Source organism: Notamacropus eugenii, chromosome 4 (assembly GCF_028372415.1).
Source record: "Notamacropus eugenii isolate mMacEug1 chromosome 4, mMacEug1.pri_v2, whole genome shotgun sequence".
In the NCBI taxonomy this organism is placed as follows: domain Eukaryota; kingdom Metazoa; phylum Chordata; class Mammalia; order Diprotodontia; family Macropodidae; genus Notamacropus; species Notamacropus eugenii.
The window spans coordinates 343,774,572-343,798,008 of record NC_092875.1 but is presented as its reverse complement, the minus strand read 5'-3'; the positions used below and the strand labels follow the sequence as shown (position 1 = coordinate 343,798,008).

Sequence of the window (23,437 nt, the reverse complement as noted above, 5' to 3'; positions counted from 1 at the left end):
TCCTACCAGCCAGAGCTCCAGAGCAAAAAGGGGAACTGATAAGAATGGTTTCCAGTCTCCCCACGATAAAAGCTATTCTCAAGACAGCATTTGGAGTCAAGACTGACATGTATCCCCACTCTCCCATGAACTGAGATGTCAGGGAACCCAATAAGACAGAAATAATTCTCAGTTGAGAGACAGGACTTTCAGTTTCTCATTTTATAACTATACAAAGCAATGTTTGAGCACAACTCAAAATGTAGTCAACAGGTAACCTTGAGAGCAAATTCAATTCTGTATTGGATAACCTGATAATGGACCACAACCATCACCTCTGTCCTTCCACCAACTTCAACTGTGGAATGCCCCATCCCACTTACCATTCACCATTATCTTGAACTAGACCTCAACTATTGCCAAGCATGAATCCATGCCCTGGGCCTGTCTTTATCCCGACCCCCAGGCTGGAAGAGGTACAATAGAATTGCCTCATCCTGCCCCCAAGGGCACAAACAAAGCCAGGACTAGCACAGTTAGGATTATCTGTGCTTTTGATTTTCTGTTCCAATGCCCCCTTAAATATGGATGATTAGGGATTGATTATGAGACAGAATACCTAAGTAGTGGGGAAATGAAGCACAAAGTACAGATCAGGGTCAGCAGAAAATAATCCAGGAAGGCTTCCTGGGAGAGGTGAGTTTTGAGGAAGGGCAAGGGCATGATATGGCAGACATGAGAGAATATTCAGCTGGAAAGAATGGTATGTGCAAAGGCCCAGAGAAGCTTAGATCTCATCTGATAGGTAACAGGGGAGCCATTGTGGGCATTTGAGGAGTGGGGGTGATGTAATGGAAATGGTGTTCCAGGGCTTGCCTTGGGTGGAGCTGAGGAAATAGAGCACTGACTTCTGACCTCATTTGGTTTTCAATGCCCACTATTTTACTGTTTGACTGCCCTGAGCTATCACTTTATTTTTGTGCCTGTGACTATCATCCCTTCAAGTCTTAGGTCCGAGATACAAAATAAGGGAATTGATTTTATTTAGATTTTTAAAATTCTAATCAGGGAATGTTTTCAAACAGGATATGAAACCAGGTACACAGGGCTGTCTGTTGCTAGGAGGGTGTTGTGTTTACCATTTGGGAGGAGGTACAAAGGAAATCAGTCTTTACAACACTCCAGGGCTTCTGAAAACTGGTCCTGCCAAAGTCACATACAGGTCATGTCTACACAGAACAATTACCGACTTTTCCAGTTTAGCTGTCACCTTTGATCAAATTAACTAGAAAGTTGGCAGATTTCTACTGCCTTTTGCAGCCCACACACACCCTACTTCCCCCAGTTTATAAAAGGCTATGAAAAGAAAATGGGGAGAGGGGAGAACAGAGAAGCTACTCTCAATATTTTGAGGGCACCATCATAGAAGGTCTCTTTGACTTGCTTACCCCATGGCAGAACATTGGTCTGGCTGCGTCAAATTAACCCTGTACCTATGTGAAATCTGTTGTATTACTTATATTCTTAAACACTGCTAAGCTATGAGTGTTTGAAACCAGTGTTTTAAGGTTTATAAGGTATTTTAGATGTTCCCTAACTTGATAACAAATATGAATTGTTAGTACCACTGAACTAATTTTTAGACAAATAAGTTGAATAAAAGCTCCTCGAGGAGAGGTACAGCTTTAATTTTGTCTTTGTATCCCAGTGCCTTGCTTGGTGCCTGACACATAAGAGGTACTTAATGGATGTTGGGTGATCGATCAACTGGTTGATAAACTGAAGATGTGTTAACAGGCTACTTAATATCCTGTGCCCCTGAGTTCAAAAGCCGTTGCTTCCAGATTGTATTTCCTGATCATTCACGGAGAAACTATTCAGAACTTTTGTGTAAACGCTGCCTTGGTAGAATCTAACTATGTGCAGTTTTATGTAGAAGGTAAGGGTAAAAGGAGATGTAATTTCAGCAGCTGCTTGAATGACAGAAAGAAGATGGCTGAGCCCACCTGAGGAGAACAAAAGGTATAGAATTTCTTATGTTTCAGATGCAGACAAGGGGAAAGTTTGGAAGTGAAAGTGGAATGATTAGACAGACATAAAAGCACCAGAGGATTTTATGAAAAAGTTAGGAAGGAGCCAGTAGCCTAGAGCAGGCTTTCAAGCAGACTTGAAAGAAGAGATTGAAACTCCTAAGTAGAGGGCCACAGATGTGGAATCTGGAGAGGGGGCTTTGAAAGTCCATGGCCAGTAATTATGCGCAAGCAAGATATGTAGATATAGATGCATGCATGTACATTGTTATGTATGTATTCAGAGAAAGAGAATAAATTTGAAAAAATCAACAGAGGGAAGGCATTAGAATTAAAAGGGATTGGGAAAGATTTCCTGGAGAAAGTGGGATTTTAGCTGGGACTTTACGGCAGCCCGAAGGCCAACATGAGGAGGGGAAAGCTTTATAGGCATTAGAAAAATACCCAGCCTTGGGAGATAGAGTAAGTGTCTTGTTCAAGCAACTGCAAGGAGATTGGTGCCACTGGATCATAAATTATGTTGGGACTGGGGGAGAAGATGGGGAGGTGAAAGGTATCAGAAGACAGGAAAGGGAGGGGAGAGTGGGGCTGGGTTATGAAGTGCTTCGAACTCCAAAGAGAGGATTTTATATTTGATCCTGGAGGGGATAGGGAGCCCTTAGAGTTTATGGAAGGGGAGGAAGGTGATAACATGGTCATTGTTCTTTGGAAAGATCACTTTGATGGCTTATTGGTAGGTGGATAGTTAGGAGTAGTAGATAGTTAGGAGAGACGGCAGAGAGGTCAGTCAGCAGGCTTGTGAAATAGTCCAGCATGAGATGATGAGAGGCTGTAGGAGGGTGTCAGAGGAGGGAATAAACATTAATATGATATCCACTGTATACGCCAGGCATTTTACAGATATCTCATTTGTTGGCAGTAAGGAATAGAGTGGGAACGTGAACTTAGCTCTTTTCATCCTAAGTCTTGTGATTCTTCTGTCACATCACGCTGCTTCACTCCCAACTTAACTTAGCAATGACATAAGCAGGTGGTTAGAAGACACAGAGTAGTCTAGAAAAATTCTATTCAGAGAGTGCGGGCACAATAACATGTAAACACAGGTCAGCCTTTTGTTCAAACTGGCTTTTGTTTTAGTCTTCATGTTGAAACCTGGAATCCTACAGTTTGTTGAACCCTCTCCATCAATCCAGTGGAGTCACGATAACAGGGTGCAAAGCTGCCGGGTTTCAGAAAGCTGTTTAACATGCTTAACATGGCCAAATCCAAGGAAGATACCCACATTTTAATATATTTTTGTAAAAGGAAAAAAACAGCATGAAAGAGTAGCTGTAGACAAAACTGTGAAGCAAATGGAGTTTGTCTCTGCTACAACCAACCTGCCTGTTGCTTCACTCCATTGACCTGTGCTCAGGATCCGTACTATGTCACTCCACCTACAATTACCCTTTCCCAGGCAGTGCCCTATTCTTTTAGAAATATAAACTAAAAAGGTTAGGAGAGACCTTAGAAAACATCAAGTCCAAACTTTTCATTTGATAGATGAAGAAATTGAGATGAAGAGGAGAGGAGATTGACCCAAAGTTGCACAAGTAATAAGAGGGAAAGCCTGGAGGAAAATGGCAGTCTTCTGCCTCTGAACCCAGGGTCCATTGAACTAAATGGTCTGGACCAGTCCATTCTGTCAACATTTTCCTCCCCTCAGCATTTCCCAGCTGTTTATAAGTAAGACAACTAAATTAATCCATACTAAAGTATTATTGGGGAATCTAAGTAGAGCAGTAGAGAGAGTCAGATCTGGAGTTAGGAACACTCATCATCCTGAGTTCAAATCCAGCCTCAGACACTTATGAGCTGTGTGACTCTGGATAAGGCATTTAACCCTCTTTGCCTCAGTTCCTTATCTGTAAAATGAGCTGGAGAAGGAAATGGCAAACCATTATCTTTGCCAAGAAAATCTCAGATAGGGTCATGAAGAGTTGGGCATAACTGAAATAACTGGACAAGAAAAAATGAAGTATTAGTAGTAGTAATAACTCACATTTATGACCGATAAAGCTTAATGTGTGATCCTTTCCAGACATTTAAGGATGTAAAATGCTTAACACAAAGCAATGACTCTCTAATGGTAGATAGAGTTCCAGATTCTAAGGAATGGGCTCTTAATTTCTTTTTGTGTCAAGGACCCTTTGGACAGTCTAGCAAGGACTAGCCATGCCTTTTCAAAGATATGTTTTTAAATGCATAAAATAATACGCACAAAATTACATAAGAAACCAATTATGTTGCCATTTTTTTTTAACTTCATGGACTACACATCAAGAAGGGGAGTTTTTTAGGACAGGCAGAATAGGACTCTAGAAAGCTCCTGCCCCTTTTACATCTGAGATTAATCAGCATTGTGTGTAATCATTGAAGACAATGGAAGTCATTGGAATCACTTATCCCAGCATCTGTTGGAAGAAATGGGCGTGTTTTACTTAAAGATTTTGGATAGACTAGGAGATGGGCAGCTAGGTGGCACAGTAGATGAGAGTGCTAGGCCTGGAAGACTTGTCTTCATGAGTTCAAATTCAACCTCAGACACTTAGGGAAGTAGCTGTTTGACCCTGGGCAAGTCACTTAAACCTATTTGCCTCAGTTTCCTCATCTGTAAAATGAGCTGGAGAAGAAAAAGGCCAACCACTCCAGTGTCTTTACCAAGAAAACTCCAAATGGGGATGATAAAGAGTCAGACATGATTGAAATGACTAACAACAGGGGTGAGGACATAAGTTCCTTTGAGCACATGAAGGCTCATCATATAGAATAGATATTACATTTACTCTACTTAGCAACAGAGGGCAGAACCAGAAGCAATGAGTAGGAAGTGCAGAGAAGCAGATTTAGAGTAGATGTAAAGAAAAATTAATAAAAAATTAGCTGCACGAAAGTGGAAGGGGTTGTCATTCCCAAAAGGCAAGTGGGAGTCTGTGTCATAGAGGGTATGGGATAGATAGGATGGTGGAAAGGCCCTTCCATTTCTGAGGTGTAGGATCTGCACGTAGCTTGCAGATTTAGTCTCATGTCTTTGTAATCACCCTCTTATGTAATAAAAAAGGAACAAACATGCCATTTCCATAAAAATATTCCCTCCATCTAACTGTTTAGTTAGCCAAAGTGGCAAAACGTACTTTCTTTGTCATTACTGAGACTTTACTCTACTTGGGAGGGAGGGGAGTGCGTGTGTTTGTGTGTGTATGTGTTGCATGTATGTGTTGCTGACTGCTCTTTTCCCACTGAATCAGCTTTTCTCACAGACTAGCTATTTTCTGTGCCCACCACAATTTTCCTATTATTTCATTTGTCACTGGCAGTGCTATCCCTAGTTTCAATTAGAAAATGGTCTGACAAACACTCCTCACTGAGTTAGGTGTTTTCTAATCAGATTCTTCTAAGGATCCAAAAAACTAGATGCATTTTGGGGAACAATACAAGTGTCTTGACTCTGTGGGTGGTGGGGTTGGAACACCCCGTATGGGATGATCAGCCAGTATACAAGGCCTATGAGGCAGTGTGGCGATGCTCCACAGCAAGCAGAACTTTCACATGTTCAGGATTGCCCAACATGCCCAACTCTTTGACCTCTCCACCCCTCTACTTATTCTCTTCTTTTTCTGTTGCAGAGGAAAGTCCTGCAGGACAATTACTTTTGAACAATTTAAAGAAGCTCTGGAAGAACTCTCAAAGAAACGATTTAAAGATAAGAGCAACGAGGAGGCCATCCAGGAGATACACAAACTCATCGAAGGAAAAGCCCCGATAATATCAGGAGTGACGGTATGGAAACACATGATGGGGCTGGCTTTGGGATGTAGGGTGGAAAAATAGCCAGGAGGAAGAGGCTTGCTCTCATATACCCATGTCACAACTCTGAGGGGGCTGGAGTCCTGGTAGAGAAGGGAGGGGACTATGAGAGACAGAAAATGGGAGTAATGGATGTGAAGGGGGAGGTGCACTAAAGGACTCACCTGACACTGTCTGATCACTTCCCCTTCTGATATCCCCCAAAATGCGTAAGACCTCAGGACTAAAATAATCCATCTGGGAACTGTGGGACCTTAACCTAAATCCACTTTACGTGCAGACTCTCATCCCCTCACACTTGAACTATTTCGATATCCTGCTGGTGGGTCAGCATCCCTCAAATCTCTCCCACTCCAATGCATCCTCCATTCAGCCACTAAAGTGATTTACCTAAAGCTTCTCCCCTACTCAATAAAATCCAGTGGCTCCCTATTGCTTGTAGGGGGAAATACAAAATGCTCTGGCATTTAAAGCCTGTCATAATCTAGCCCTCTCCTACCTTTCCTGGCTGTTACATGAACAAGACAGTCCATCTCTTGGCTCCAGGCATTCTCTCTGGCTGTCCCCCATGCCTGGAACACTCTTCCCACTCCCTTCTGACTGCTGACCTCCTCAGCTTCTTCTAAATCCCAGCTCAAATCCCACCTTTGACAGGAATGCTTCCTTAACTCTTCTTAATTCCAGTGCTTTCTTTCCCCTCTCGATGATTTCCTCCTTTTTCTGTAAGTAGCTTGCTTTGTATAAATTTGTTTATATATTGTTTCTCCCGTTAGATTGTAAGCATCCTGAGATCAGAGACTGTCTTTTCTCTCTTTTTGTATCCCCAGAGGTTAGCAAGTCACCTGGCATATAGTGTGCTTAATAAATGAATTAATGAAAATGAGGCACAGGGAGGATTAATGTCCCTCCAACAACATGACTATCACTTAAAGCCACTGAAAGGGACCTTCTCAATGAAAAATCAGTCTCCATAGTGTTCCTGTTATGCTTGACTAACAGACACTTTCTCATTGTAGAAAGTGTTACTTTCTGAGAAGTGATGTAAATGGAGAAGGCTCCAGGGCCAAGTGAGAGCTAGATACATTGGACTAACATTTAGTTTCAAATCTCCTCCTGACTGTGTGGCCTTGGGCAAATCACTTCATTTCCCTGGGGCTCAGTTTTCTCATCTTTAAATGAAGAGGATGGGATAGATGAGGCTCCATGGCCCACAGTGTGACTCTCTTCTGAAACTTCTAATTTTATTTTTTTTTCCAATAGTGGTAGCATAGTGCAATGGGTTGCAGATGGTGCTGTGGATAGATTGCCAGGCCTGAAGTCAGGAAGAATCATCTTCCTGCGTTCAAATCTGGCATCAGACACTTACTAGCTATGTGACCCTGGGCAAATCACTTTAGTGGCTTTTTGCCTCATTTTCTTGATGTGTAAAATGAGCTGGAGAAGGAAATGGCAAACCACTCCAGTATCTTTGCCAAGAAAACCCAAAATGGGGTCACAAAGAGTCAGACATGACTAAACATCAAGAACAAGCAGGGGGCAGCAGAACAGAGGTATCGGAGGGCAGGCTGCTGAGTGTTAGGGAAACCCAGATTAGAATGTAATTGGGAAATATTTTTTTAAATAAATCAAAATACAATAGAACAGACATAATGATGATGTGCTTTTATATGTTTCTATATTTCATTAAATATTTCTCAATTACATTTTAAAAAATTTTAACATTCGTTTTTTAAAAATTTTGAGTTTCAAATTCTCTCCTTCCATCCTGTCTCCCACACCACCGCTTGAGGAGGCAAGAAATATGATACTGATTATTCATGTGAAATCATACAAAACATTTTCATATTAGCCATGTTGCAAAACACACACGCGCACACACACACTTCAGTAAAAGTAAAGAAAGTTTTAAAAATATGCTTCAATCTTTGCTCAGAGTTTATCAGTTCTCTCTCAGGAGATGGAAAACATTTTTCATCATGGATCCTTGTCTTGATCCGAGTAGCTAAGTCTTTCAGTATCGAGTTTATCTAAGTAAAAATGCAGGCCACGGGAAGGCTTATGGATGATTTGATGGTCCCCATTCTTGTTTGATTTTGACATCCCTTGCAGTAGATGTTCTAGGTTTTATGTCCAACGGCCTCAGTTCAGATCCTGACTCTGCTACTTACCGCCTTGGGCAAGTCACTTAATTTCTCTCATCCTCAGCTTCCTCATTTGTAAATAGAGTTGTACTCAGTCACCTCTTCATCTCTTACAGTCTACAATCTCTGACTGAAACTAGCATTATGATTAGATTTCAAGAACATTTGCAATGAGTGCCCATAGATTTTAAGGGAGAGCAGGAACGAAGTACTGTCTATTCATAGAAGAGTGAGTAAGGTTTCATTGTTTTGCTCTGGCCATCCATGCTGAACATTAATTGGCTTGTAGAGGGCTTCAGTCACTCTGCTACATAATAAACAAGGGAGATGAGTTGCCAGTTTGCCATAATTTGAAGAGGGAGGAAAAGTCCTTTTACATCCCCCTTTCTAATACCTCTCTTTATACTAGTCACTGATAACTGAAAATCTACCTTTTATTATCTCTGGACCTTGTCCTTTGCTAAAATGTCATTGGGAAGGGTAACTCCCTAAATCTTCCAGTCATTTATACCTCAGTACAAATGAATCTATCAAAGCCTTGTCTGGGAGCAGAGTGTAAAATAAGCAGTTAAGAAGGCATGAGGGCAATGGGCAGGTGAGATTGAAGGAAATATAAATAGAAGAGGAAGATTCCAAGGATGGTGATGAAGACAAATCTGGATTTGGCAATTTTGCAATGCCCTTCAGTATCAGTTGACGGGGAGAGGGTAAACAATTCAGACACCAAGAGGCTAGAGTTGAACCTATGAAATGGCATAGGAGCTAATGTAATAACTGACAAGCTACTGAGTCTAACTCCTTTATTTTACAGATAAAGAAACTGAGGTACAGAGAGAATAGATGATTTACCCAGAGATACACAGCTTATAAGTGCTTGAGGTAGAATCTGAACCCAAGTCTTTGTGACTCCAAGTCCAGCTATACCACTAATTCTCAAAGTGTGGTCCAGATACCTTTGAGGGCTCTTGAGACCCTTTTAGGGAATCTGCAAGGTCAAGACTATTTGTATAAAATATTTAAGATGTTGTAATTTCTAACATGGTGAATATCGATAGATATGATAGATATAAATAAATGGTCTTTGAAGGTTCCTCAATAATTTTGAAGAGTATCAAGGGGTCCCAAGGCCCAAAAGTTTGAGGACCACTATACTATGCTGGTGTTTAATGATACCAGTGTCAGAACAACTAAAAAAAAGATTGCGTCAAAAAAGGTTAAGTCCCTGGGGATTTTTGGAGGGTTAGGTAGTATTTCACAGCATCCCTGAAATCTGAAGAAGATAAAATAAAGTGTTTGTTTTGAGGTTAGACTCTATTCTAGACTGTATTCACTGTAGTCTTACTTGACCAGGTTAACAACACAGTAATAAATTCTGAGCTTACTGTGTCCTGGCTACTTTATCCCAACTTGTCTTTTCTTAAACTGGGTCCATTTAGGTGGTCATTGGGATCTTCTAACATTCAGAAGTCGGGGGAGTAACAGAATTGTCCAAAAATGCAATGAGCTAAAATTTTGTGAGATGATTTGCCTCTCACTTGAAGTGTTAAGCAGAGGCTGAATGACCATCTGTCAGGAAGGCTGTGGGAGGCTTAACAAAGTTTAAGGTTTGCAAAGTGATTTTATGTCATTTTATTTGAGTCTGTAGGTAGTGCACACATTACTAACCCCATTTGCATATGAGGAAATTGAGGCTGAAAAGCTAAGTGAACTTGTCCAAGGTCACACAGGTCATCAGAGTTTGGATAAGAACTCAGATCTTCTTTCTTCTGCTCCAGTATTTTGGGATTTTTTCCCCTCTGCACCATACAATATCTTCCAAGAAATATCTGAAGGCTCATCTGACACTCTCAGATTAGAAAAAACCTGGTCAATGTCCACAATCCAGATCATTCAAAGCTCTGTATGGTCTGTTTTGCTATGTACCTATACACTATGGCCAACTGGAACCCAACCCAGGATGAATTCAGAATGAAGAATTCAGAATTAATGTAGAAGTGTACTTATGATGGGTACAAATTTCTGAGAATGAAAAATTTGTGCAGTAATCTGTATCAGTTACACAAGACAGGAAATCAAATTAATAGATTTTCTAGGATGTACTCTGTTCTATTTAATGGATTTACCCAGTTTGGTCTTCACAGGCCTCATTTAGCATTGCTTTTACTACTTCTGGCTATGGGTTTTCTCAAAACCTATTTCTATGCCATACACACACACATACATATGTATACCATATCTATGTCACATATACCCATTAGTTCACTTAAATTTTTTTTAATTTTATTATTTATTTTATAGTTCTTTTCATTTGAAGTTTTGAGTTCCAGATTCTCTCCTCCTTTCCACTCCCTCCCACACCTACTGAGAAGGCAAGCAATGTGATATCAGTTAAATATGTGAAATCACACAAAATATACTTCTATATTAGCTGTATTTTTTAAAAGCAAGAAAAACAAGAAAGCAATAAAATTATTCTTCCATTCGCACTCAGAGTTCATCAGTTCCTCTCTTTGGAGGTGGATAGCATTTTTTCATCATGAGTCCTTTGGAAGTGTCCTGGATCATTGTATTGATCAGAGTAGCCAAGTTTTCAGTTGATTTTCATTACAACATTCCTCTTACTGTACAGAGTGATTTTCTGGTTCTTCTCACTTTACTTTGCATCAGTTCATTAAAGTTTCGTTATGTTTTTCTGAAATCATTCATTCTTTTGTGAAACATTTATTGGGTATCAATGATGTACCCAACCTTTCCCTTAGTTTGCCTTCAACTTTCTTTTCTCATTACTTTTCACTTTAGAATCTAAAGTCTGGCACTCTACAAACCTTAAAAGTACTCTATAAATATTCATTGTTGTTAATAGTTATAAGCTCAGGCAGGGCAATAAACACCAATTTTTGCACATAGTCTGCAAGAAAGATAAGATATAGCTAATGTGGCTTGTGAAATAGATGACTAAAAGAATTATTTTGCAGTGAATTTGGCAAGCATTTATTAAGCATCTACTGTATGCTAGGCACCGTGCTTGACATTGCAAGACAGACGACAATCAAACATTCCATGTGATCAAGTAACTTATACTCCTTTGGGACTGGAAAGGATGGGCTTTTATTGTACTGTAGAGTGTCAGTTCCCTTCTCATTTTTTTTTTATAGGACACTGAGTATTTGGGTAGGACATGCTCCTGTTCTCTTAAGTGATTCATTTGGGATAGGAGTAAAACAATTAAAGGATGTTTTAGGGTGGTGATTGGAGGGAGGGCAGGAGTTTGTAGAGGGGTTACTCATATAGGTTCAGCAAATTCAAATTTCATTGGTTAGATAGAATTTTATGAGCCTAGGGTTTCTTTGGCTATTTGTTTGTTTTGAACTGTATTCACCAGGACAACCTAGACCAGGGGTAGGGAACCTGTGGCCTTGAACATGTGGCCTTCTAGATCCTTGAGTGCAACCTTTTGGCTGAGTCCAAGTTTTACAAAACAAATCTGTTTTGGCCTCTAGGGCACAGGTTCCCTACCCCTGACCTAGACTATTCTTAAAGACAACAGACTGATGAAATTCCTAAAAATCTAAGGAAAGATAACATGTAGTAGTAGGTGCATGACAGACAGACATGGTGAAGCATACAATTGCTGTTTAGTCTTTTGAGCAGTCTGACTTGTTGTGACCCCATTTGGGGTTTTCTTGGCAGACACTAGAGTGGTTTGTTATTTCCCCTTCTAGCTCATTTTAGAGATGAGAAAACTGAGGCAGAGTTAACTGACTTGCCCAAGGTCACACAGCTCCTGAGTGCCAGGTGTCTGAGGCTGGATTTGAACTCAGGTCCTCATTGACCCTAGGTTGTGAGCCCCTGTCCTGGAGAGTAAGGCCTAGATTGTAGTACCTCTGTAACCCTATTGACTAGCATAGTGCCTTAGTATATGTCTAATTAAATTGAATTGGTTGAAATGAAATGTTTATTTACATATTTATCCCTCCCTACCTTTTCTTTCTTTTTTTCCTCTCTTTCTCCCCCTCCCTTCTCTTCCCCATACTTGGTCAACCTTCCTGAATCCTTACTACAGAAAGCCATCTCCTCTCCGACTGTGTCACGACTTACAGACACATCCAAATTCACTGGTTCCCACAAGGAGAGGTTCGATCCATCTGGCAAGGGAAAGGGCAAGGCGGGGAGAGTGGACTTGGTGGATGAATCAGGCTACGTGCCAGGATATAAGCACGCGGGCACCTACGACCATAAAGTCCAAGGAGGGAAATAGGAATCCCGTGCGGAAAACAAGCAAGCATTGTCAGGACGGCGATGGCACACTGTTCAGGTTGGCATGAATGTGAAGGTGATGATGTTGGAAATCGTTTTCAGGAACTGGAACTTATTCTACCACCTGCTGAGGTCCTCACAACACAGGGCAACACTTCTTTACATTCCTCATGTTTAATGTGGGCAAAAGCAAAAGGAAAAAAAGAGTCTCTGAGCTTTAGGCAGGAAATCAAATGGAAAGGCCTTTTTTTTCTTTCTGATCCACACTATATCAGTAGCACTAAGAGGCCAAAAACATTCCCAGATGTTCAGTGTTGCTTCAGGGGTGAGAGAGGATCTCCCTTTGCCCCTCAAATGGAGTGTTCTCCTGGCCTGCTTCATGTTTGGCAGAATATCTTTCAGAAGAACATTTCCCACTTGAGTGGGTTGGGGTCTGGCCATGCCTGATTCCTTTCTAATGAATCCACTCTACCCTCAGAGACAAAATGCTGAGCATTAAATTGGGAAGTAAATGGCTGTTTTTCCAAAGAGACTTCCGTAGATCCATATTACTACCCTATTTGCAAACACTGGGAGTTTCTTCCTGGAAAGTCAGAGAAATCTAGCTCCTGAATGATTAGTATGTGAGCAGGGGGATAACAGGGCACATCTCCATATGTCTAAAGTGGCCTCTTCCCTTTATGTGAACCAGACCCACTTCAGTTCAAATCACCAACAAGTAAAAAGAACAAAACAGCAAGATTGGGGGGTGGGGGTGGGGGTGGGGGTGGGGGAGGCTGGAGGCAATTAGAGCTAATCTACTAACTAATTAAGGCTTAGGTGGCAGAAAACAAGATTTTAGGAAGGCCCTAATTTGTTTTTAAGCTTACACTGCCACGTTGTGGGTGTGAAGGGCATTGGGAGTCTCACGTACATTGTTTAACATGCAAAGGCTAAACCGAACGCTGCTGAGAGGTTTTGCCCAGAATTTGGCACTCACTGCCATGCTGTGTGTTTATGTAGGGGGGTAGGAGTCTAGTATATGTGAGCACAACTCCACACAGCTACACGGTGTTTGCTTATATGCTAGCTCTGAGGTAATGAAGTTTGAAATCTCAACAAGGTCAAACAAAGGGAAGAAAGTCTTGTGAGGTAGGACAGGAAAACTTCCCAGTTTACAAAAAGCTCATCATCGCCTCACCTCTCCTCCCTCTAGAGCTGTAGAAAAATGACTTAAGAATTTGAAGTCAAGTCTTCTAGTACTTATGAAGCATGTGAACAATCTATGAAAGGCACTGGTTCTACGTCTGCGTCACAGAGTGCTCATTTCATATGACTTAAGGCAAAAAAAGAGTTCCAGCCATTGCGATGGCTTTTATGTTTTCTATCCTGCCAGCAGAAGTCCAGAAAAAACCGTTATTTGTCACTGCTTTCTCTCTTTGAAACTAAAACCAACACATCGTTAAGTCCAAAACATGCAAGGAAAATGAATGATGATTTTTTCTTTTTTTAGCCTGGGTATTTGCAGTTGACCATTTAAAGCTTTGCTTTTCCTTATGTGAAATGGAGTTCATGCATTAACTTTAATAATATGTAACTTTGGCTATTAAAGTTTAATCAACTTGACAGTCTCTCTCTGTTTGTCCCTTTGCCCATTTTGGATTCAGTACAGATTAGAGGCATCTTGAAAAATGTAATCAGGATGGGATTATGTATGCTGGCTTTGCACACAAAGTCAAAAATACCCTCTGGAATTGACAATACCCAGCCAGAATCAACCCCCTTTCTCCTTAAAAAAAACAAAACAAAACAAAAAAAAACCTCTTGAATAGTCTTTTGCCCTTTTTTTTTTTTTTTACAGCAATTTACTCTTAACTGACTTGCCCTTGGAAGCCTCCTTTGTAAACTTGGCCTCCCCTGAACCCTTCCAATCCCTAACAGGACGTGAAACCAAAACAACAAAAATAAACAAAGGAAAGAAGTCTCTCTCAGGCCCCAGATTTTTGTTTGGATTTTGTTTTGTGTTTGTGAGAAAAGAGAAACACAACCATAAGTCCACTTTTCAGCACGCCCTGGGTACTGTCTTGTGTTAGGGTTTCCCAACCCTTTGCCCTCCTTGTATCTGTTCAGGTTTGTTGAGAGTTACCAAGATATTTTGGTGGAGGTATGATAGTCTTAACATATGTGTTATTGTTATTTCTGTCTTTGCAATCTTATATTAAACAAGGACCGTGCCTCATTCACAACCCATAAAAAAGAAGTGTCTACAAACATTTCTAATTGCATCCATGCTCGATATTTGTATCTACAGTAACATTTTCTTAGTATTACTACATTTGCCAATTTGTTAAGCATGCATACTTATTTAGGTCTCAGGAATCTTTACTTTGTATTCAACACCGTTTAGTCATGGGAATATTTATACCTTTTAATAAGATGTGACTGTAGCTTTTGCTAGGGGCTGAGCATTATGAGGAGGCATAGAGAGCTAGTAGGGCAAGCCTCAGAAGAATGAATTTATTCACTTGCTAGTCAAGTATAAGGGCAGGGAAAGCTTTGGAATGTTTCTTCTCCACCTACCCTGAAGCTTGAGAGCCTGAAAGATAAACTCCATGTCTTATGTTGTTGGTACTTTAAAAACAATTTTTTTTTTTAAATATGGGCAGATACAGACTGTGTACCAAATACCTCAGGATCCAAGGGTCCTGCTCCCTAACTGGCAAAAGAACCATTAGCTGGTTACACTTAAGTAATGCTTCACTTTGGGCCATAAAGAAGCTGGAAATCCATTGTTTCTATGTAATATCCTGTTTAGTTTTCATGGATAATATCACAGAGTTTAGATATGGAAACACTTCCTGACCTAGCCTTCCCACAATTAAGACACAAATCAGCACATCCATTAATTTTATTCATTCATTTCACACATTCTTTCATTCACTAGTTCAACAAATATTATGTTACAGACCTACTGTGTGCAAGGTACCATGCTAAACACTAGGGGAAATGTAAAGATATATGATATGGTCCCTGCACTCCAGAAGGTCACAGACTAGAAAGGAAGACATAAATAAAGCACAATCTCTTATACTATTGTGTAAACAAATTCTGCCTAGGATGTTAACTATATCAGCTGACCCAATATTGAGTTAATTGATTCGTGCAATGTTCCCAGGGAATAAATTATGCTCATTCAGTTTTGCCAGGCTTTGTTTTCCTTTAGCTTGTGGTCCTAGGTTTTTCTCTTTTTGAGCTTTACCTCCATGTGGCGTTTGCTTCCTATTCAGGTTTAGCCTGTGGACTGGCAATCCAGCTTGTTTTATCCAGCTAAAAGAGTAAAAGGCTCTTTTCTAATTCTTCATACCCAGCAAAAGAGCTTCTGAAAGCACCTACATCAATGCCAATTCCTAGGCATCTGAGGGCCTTGCTGAGATGAGGCAGGAAAGAGAACAAAGATTTCTTAGTCATTTCCCTTGTATTACTGATGTATTTACACTTCATCGTCTTAGAGAAACCAAAAGGAAATGAGGGAAGTTTATTAGTTAATAAAGAATCCCTTGGGTTGAGATAAGGGGTGGTTCTCTGAGTTGCCATTGCATATACTCACAGGATCAAAGATAGAGAGAGATAAAAGGAACCTTAGAGGTCATCACATCATTTTACAGATGAGGAAACTGAGACTGAGGGAAGTTAAGTGACTTGTCCATGGTCACATAGGTAGTAAGTATCAAAGGTCAGATTTGAACCCAGGTTTTCCTGACTCCAAGTCCAGTCATCTATTCACTATAGAGTGAAGTGGAGGTTTAGAGCAACTATCAGAATAATTAATACCAAGAGGAGCTAGCAAGAGGAGCAGAAACATTGTTGAATTTTCAGGTCATTTCTAGTTAAGGTGGGGCCAGAGAGCCCTGCATTGCCTTTCAGTTTCTGTACTTAGGAGTCCTGTGCCTGAGGCCACCAAAAAGGCAGATCCACAACTCTGTAATGGTCTTTTAAAGTAACTGTGTTGGAGATGGGACATGCCACCTGTTGCATGTAAAACATGGGCCTCTCTTCTTCCCCTTAAATACTATGATGCCACTTACTGACTGAGCTCAGATGTTTACAAAAGCCCCACTTAACTTTAGTGTCAAAGGAAATCCCAATTAAGGCACCTTCCTTTGTTCAACCCAACGGGTATGGATGGGGAATGGAAAGGGTGTAGGGTACTGTGCCCACAAGTGCCACCGTTGGTGCTTTGCTGTACCCTCCAGGAGAACATCCATAGCAAGAACTTTTTTTGGCCCTGTTCTTGAAGTACAGTAAGTGCCTCATACCATACATACATATATATACAAAATAATATGCACTATGGACATTGTACAAATGCTATGGATCAGTTGGAACCAAAGTCAAAACATAGCCAGAAGACATGGAAATGCAGCTGTTCTCATTCTAAAGTGACTGGTGAGACATTTGAGTGTGGTTGGATGCATCATTTGGCCTTTCCAAGCAACAAACAGCATCTGCTTCAAATGTAAAAATCCTCTACTGTCATTTTCAAGTCAATTTCCAAAGACTTTTCTGGCAAAATTCTTGGCTGAATCCTCCTGAGGTGTCTGGGAGGGATCTTTTCACCTCAGAAGATGAAGAACTGAGGTTAACTGGAGGACTCAGACTCTAAGAGTTGTTTGTAGACATGAGGACAAGCTCTCCCTGCTTCCAACGAGTGCATCAAATCAGACATTTCACAAGGAACTCTGAGAATAAAAAGACAACTTTCTCCTGGCTTTCCTCACAGGTCTGGACCTACATGTAAAGACCATTTCTAAGCAAGAGTTAATTATGGCTTGAAAAATGCTTTTGTAAAAATCTGGAAACTGATGGTGGTGATATTTTAACATTCAGGTGCAATAAGAAGGCCTAAACCCCACATATTCTGTTACTCCATCCCTCAAATGTCCTCTCATAGTCCAGTAGCTATAGCCAACTACTCACAGTTGATTGGAATGACACCTCCTTAGTTGTCTCAAGAGAAACACAGTTTGGGGTACAGAAGATGCTTATGTGAATGTAGGTCCACTATGGAAAAATGAATTGGTCCTTCCTTCTTTCCCTCCAGTTTGTCAACTCCCCTCCAGGGAAGGCCAAGATAGAACTTATTTTTCTCCTTTTGATCTTCACACAGGCAAGCTTTTCCCCCAGCCAGAGTCTGCATAACAGCCAAGGAAAAGGGACCCACACAATGGGTCAGACCTTTTTTTTTATAACATCCCAAATAACCACTGTAAGCACTCCCCCTGTTCCTTCAAATATTTCATGGAACTTCAAAGGGGCAAAGCTGATCATGTGTTGGGGGAAGATTTAAATGAATGCATGATAGGGTTTATATCAAAGGAAAGGAGCATATCTCCTTCAGTGACCACTCCTCTAGGGGACAGAGTTCAAGCAGTCCTCACACCTTGCTTTTCCTTGAGACTTCTTTTATCTCCGAAATACTGAAAGGAATGAGGATATAGAGAACCAGAATTATTGTGTCCTGATTCAGGTCAATGGTCCATTGTTTTGAACCAAGGATGAAATTCTTCAATTTCCAACCAAATTCAGAAGAAATTTGCCCTGAAAGGAGAATATGGCAAATATGATAAGCCAAGGAACAACAATAAAAGTCTAATGCTACCAAACTTTGGTGAGCCAAGTTCAACAAACTACTCTAGGGGTGAGCTGTTCTCCTCCAGGGAAAAAATAGACCTTCCCAGATATCAAGGTTCAATCCATTTAATACATTATGCCTCTCAAGGGATAAGGTCCTTTTACCCACTGAAAACTGAACTGACGTTGGGGGTAGGGTGAGGAAATGAAGCAATTCATAACAACCAGGCACCCTCTAGAGGAGTTTATAAAATAGAAACAATTTCATTTTCTAAAAGTCTTTGATAAGAAAACCTCAAGTATGTTTTCCAAACCCTTACCTAGGAAAAACATTCATCTCATTGCCTCCCTTCTAAGGTGGATTTGAAATGCTACAAGAATAATAAATAGAACAAAAGGGCCAATGAAAATAAGTTTGATCCAGTGAAAAAAACTCTTTTAGCCCATCCAGCGCCATTTGACTATATTCCAACACTGCTCAAGAATTGTTCCAGCAAAGTGAAGAAGATCTGCTTTTTGGTGTCCTTTTCAATTCTACAATCTCACAAATAGCATGCCCCTTCTCCCACTAAGGGACACTGAAAATCTGCTATTTGTCTTTTCCTTCTGCCTGAGATTGATAAATGTCACTAGGGAGTTAGATTTCTGTTCAGCAAGCAATTGGTGAAGCATCTGTTTCTACAGAGTCTTTATGACTTGCTCACAATCAACCATAAACATATCCTTCTGGGCTTTGTGATTTTTTTTTTTTTTTGTCTAGCACTAAGATGTAGGTTCTGATTTCATCCAAGGACTAAAACTCTGGTATTTGATCAAGTTGATTTCCAGGTTCCTCATTGTTTTGGTTTTAGATAGTTCTTATTAAAATTTTAATGACATTTAAAGACAACTTGTTATCATGGATAGAAACTGGAATGGAGTCAGAAAGACCTGGGTTCCTCCCTTAAACATTTTCTAGCTGTGTGGGGCAGCGAGGTGGCAGAGCGGATAGAGTACCAGATTTGGAGTCAGGAAGACGAATTCAAATCCATCCTTAGATACATAGTAGATATGGGACTCTGGGCAAGTCACTTAACACTGTTTGCCTCAGTTTCCTCATCTGTTAAATGAACTGGAGAAAGAAGTGGCAAACCACTTCAGCAACTTTGCCCAAAAGTGGTCACAGAGAATCAGACACAACTGAACAAGACTAAACAATCTAAACAAACGATAACAAACAACTGTGTGACCACAGGCAAGTCATTTAACTTTTCTGGACCCTGCTTTCTTCACATTTAAAATTAGGGGGTTGGACTTGATAGCTTCTAAGGTCCCACCTAGTTTTAAATCTCTGATTCTATGGCTATAAAATAAGATTCATCTTATTCCCTGGAAACTGCTCAGCTATATTCATATATTCAGCTAGGCAACAGGCCCAGCATTTCTGACTCGCTGCCATTCAGGATGGCCATAGAGAAAAGTTATGGTTAATAGTAGGCATGGTTGAAATAATGACATTTTGCAAATGAACAAATACCCTGGGGTGTATGAGGATGTCTGTAGATGCAGGTTTTAATTCTTCTAAACTGAGTATGTTGGCTGTTTACCTTCTACCAGGGCAGATTCTCCATTCGAGTACATACAAGCCTTTCTTTATTCATGTATAGCTAAGGATAGAGGCATCTTTCCTTTAAAAAGTCATTCTTAACTAAAAAATAAAGCTTTGGGAGTATAGACTCATTTGCCTAGTCACATTTCATCGTTTATCTGCAACCAAAGGGTGGTAAATAACAATAATTCTAGTGAGCATCACAATCCAGAGACACCATTTAAACAGAAACATTTAAATGTCCTAGTTAGCTGACCAGTGGGCTTCATCATGTATATTAAACAAAGAACCTTTGCTTGAATTTGGAATCTGTGCCCCCAAAATATATCGGTGTATTTTCCTCAGTTCAGCTTCTAGATACTGTATATAGCATATATCCAGGATGTTTGCCTTTGTTGCATGGTTTTATGCAATGCCAATTAGCTTTTTTAGCCAAGGTTAAATGATTAAACTTGTCTTAGCGGGTGTTTGGAATGGAGGAGGGACCTGTCCAGTTTACACCCTGAAAACACCTTAAAGACAAGAACAACTTCTGTCATGAAAAGGGAGTGTGAAAGAGGGTGTCAGCCTCAAGAGAAAGGTAGAAGGAGGTTGTTTCATAATGCTGACCATACAAAATTATTTATATTTTTATTCAAGTGCTACATAAGATAAACAAATGGTCAGTGCAGAGGAGATAGGTTTAGCAGATAGGTACCACAAATCCAAATTCTAATTGTATAAGTATAAACTGTCATAGCAAGAGTTATACATATATATATATATACATATATATATATTTGTACAAGAGTATTTTTCAAATGTTTTAATGCTTTTAGTCTTTCAAGTTTTGGACAGATGAAAACGACAGCAATGTCAAGAAATCAGAACATGGGAGGTTTGTTACCAAATGCAGCTGCATTCTCTAGTCTCCAGATTTCCTGACTAATTGCTCAACTTCAGGTCAGGTTCAGACTTTAACATCCTGATAATGCCTGGATATTCATGGGCCTGGGCACGCTGGTTTTCTGTTCAGCAGCTGGGATCCAGCTACCTGGAACAGAATCTGTTAATACTTAAGGTGCCTGGTTGAAAAAGTTTAAATGGCTGTTGGGTTTGTCTTCCTTGAGGTAAATGTACCAATAGCTTCAGTGAACTTTACCCAGTCTTGCATCCCAATTCCAACCAAAAAAGATCCTCTGTGCTTTTTTGTTACCTTGTCTCTTACAGTGTTGAATATAGCATCTTAGATTAACATTCTGCTCTACTGTGAAGTTTTTGATCTACTAAAAAGCCTTGGAGAGTTGAGGAGAAACCCAGCATTAAACTTGCAACGTTGTTTTCTATTGACTTACTACTGAATGCTTGCTTAAACTCTGCAAGTAAACAGCTTAGCTTTTTAGAGCTGGGGAGGATGGGTATTCCTCAATCTGGACTGTAGTGGCTAAATGGGCATTGGTGCTTAACTTTCTTGATTGTGGCAGTCAGTTATCTTCTAGAGCAACTGAAGGGTCTGATCCAAGGGCATCAGTGGGCTTCCATCCTGACTGTGAGAGGCCTGATGAAGGGCAAGCACAACCGGAGGCACTGTACTGAACTTTGACATTCTTCATTGAACTGCCATCTTGTCCTTATGCTTTTGGGGGTAGGGATGGGGAGGGGAAAGAAAACTTAAAAGAAACTTGAAAGGGATCACATACTACTAGTTTGTACTAAGTTTTTCAGGAAAGGAAAACAAATTTATATATATATATGTGATATATTTTTACACTGTTTTATTAATGCTAGGAAGTATTAAATGTTTCACTTTATCTGTATAATAAAAGTCCAGACAATATTATGGACATTGAAACTTTGTAAGGTGGTGTCACTAACCTCTAAAATTGCATTAATTGTGAATAAGCTATGTTGTCAAAATAAGCATTGCTTTTCTTGATATATAGCCCTCTGGAGCCAAGCCGAATCAGCCTGAAGTTCCAAAGTAGCCCTTGTCTTACTAGAAAAGGCTTGGCTTGCAAACCTTTAATATAATGTATATTGTATGGACATTGTTTCTTCTAGAGGACTGCAACTCATGGTGTATGTTTTTGCTGTTGATTGTATTACAATGATCTGTTCAGTTGGTAAAGTGATTAATAAATGTGTTAAAATATGAAGCTGTTTGTCCTCCTTGAAACAAATGAACCTCAATGTCATCACCACCTTATAAACAAAGTATGTAAAGGTCAGTAATATTTATGTAAGAAGTCATCAAAAATTCTACCACCCTGCTCTGGGATCAGACAGAGCCAAGAAATTTGCCAATAATGCTTGATGGGTTGCCAGCGGACTCTAGCCCCCCAGAGATTTCTACACAGCTTTAGAAAGTTGAGTACCTTCTGCTTTCCTCTTATTTTCATATCTTAATTTAGGTCATTAATTCTTGTTAATACATATCAATATATCAAACAAGAAGCAGTAAGTGCCCACTGTGCACCAGGGGCTATTGGGCAAAATGTTTTTTTATGAAGAAAGACAATGTGTACATATGTAAATATATACAAAATAAATAAAAATAGATCAATTTCAGGAAAGAAGTAATTATCCCAGGAAAGGCTATGTGAAGAAGGGAGTCCTTGAGCCGAGTCTTAAAGGAAGTTAGGGATTCTAGGAGACATAGGTATGGAAGGAAGTATATTCACATAGGCTTCTCAACTTTTGGAAATAATTTGTAGGTGAAATATTGTCTTCCCTTTATAATAAGGAATAATATTTCTTCTTAATCTTATCTTTCTAGGTATAATGAACTATAGCTATGAGATAATGGAAAGAGCAATGGATTCTGAGTGAGAGTCAAATTTTCCACTCTCTCCTCTAATCTCGCCCCCCCCATTCCCAGGGGATGACCCCATTCTAAAAAAGTCCAGTTAAAGGAAGAGGGTCTAGAATTAAGACTATTTGGAGAGATTATCAGGGCATTATTACTTAATGTACCAGAACTCGAAAAACATAGAATTAAGTTAGGTCATCTCCCAGCCAGAAGAGTCTTTGGACCTAAGTCATATTTAGGAATGGCCTGAAAATTCAAAAATGAATTGATAAGATATGAAACTGAAAAGCTTCTGCGCAAGCAAAATTAATGCATCTAGGATAGGGAAAGTGGTCAAATGAGGGGAAAAAATTTTTGGATCAAATTTCTCATACAAGGGTTTGTAATCTAAGATTTATAGACAATTAAGATATATGTATATACACACAGCAACTAAGAAGATAGAAGATAAGACTATATCATATATATCTATATATCAAATCAAAAGCCATTACCCAATAAATGGTCAAAGAATATGAACAAATAGTTTTCAAAAAAGATTTTCAAACTATTAACCATATGAAAAAAATCCTCCAAATCACTAATAAGAGAAATGCAAATAAAAAAATCGAACCTGACAGTAAACTGGGAAAGATGACAAAAGATAAAGATAGATAATGTTGGGGGTGTTATGGGAAAATAGGTACACCAGCCAGTCACGGGTGGACTTATGAATCAGTACGACCATTTTAGAAGGCAATTTTGAGTTACGCAAAGTGACTAAATACCCTTTGATCCAGAAATTCCACTATTGGGCTTATACCCCAAGGAGGTCATTGATAAGAACAAAGTCCCTATGGACAATAAAACATTTATGACAGCACTTTCTGTGGCAGCAAAGAATTGGAAGCAAAGTAGAGAGGGAATCTACTGGGAGAATGTCCAAACAAATTGTGGTACACGAATGTAATGGAATACCAATGTGCTACAAGAAATGACAAATATGATAAATACAAAGAAGCATGAAGACTTGGAAGTTCTAATGTAAAGCAAGCAAGGCCAAGAAAACAATTTACACAAAGGCTACAACAATGTAAACAGAAGGAAACACAAAACAATCAAAAGTGAATGTTAACAAAATTCCAAAGAATAAACATGGCACCAAAGAAGAGATGTGACAAAATGTCCTCACCTCATTCTTTTTCAAAGGTCAGAGGTA

At 39.8% G+C, this 23,437-nt stretch overlaps 1 protein-coding gene across 1 annotated transcript in view; it reads left to right on the top strand.

Annotated features, from left to right (window-relative positions):
• Positions 1 to 21,586, top strand: part of TPPP (tubulin polymerization promoting protein) — a 141,532-nt gene extending 119,946 nt beyond the window's left edge. The window contains exons 3-4 of the mRNA XM_072605313.1: positions 5,675 to 5,828; positions 12,060 to 21,586. Coding sequence (XP_072461414.1) covers positions 5,675 to 5,828; positions 12,060 to 12,254 — 349 coding nt within the window. The 3' untranslated portion in view covers positions 12,255 to 21,586. The remainder of the gene's footprint in view (positions 1 to 5,674; positions 5,829 to 12,059) is intronic.
• Positions 21,587 to 23,437: the final 1,851 nt, after the last annotated feature.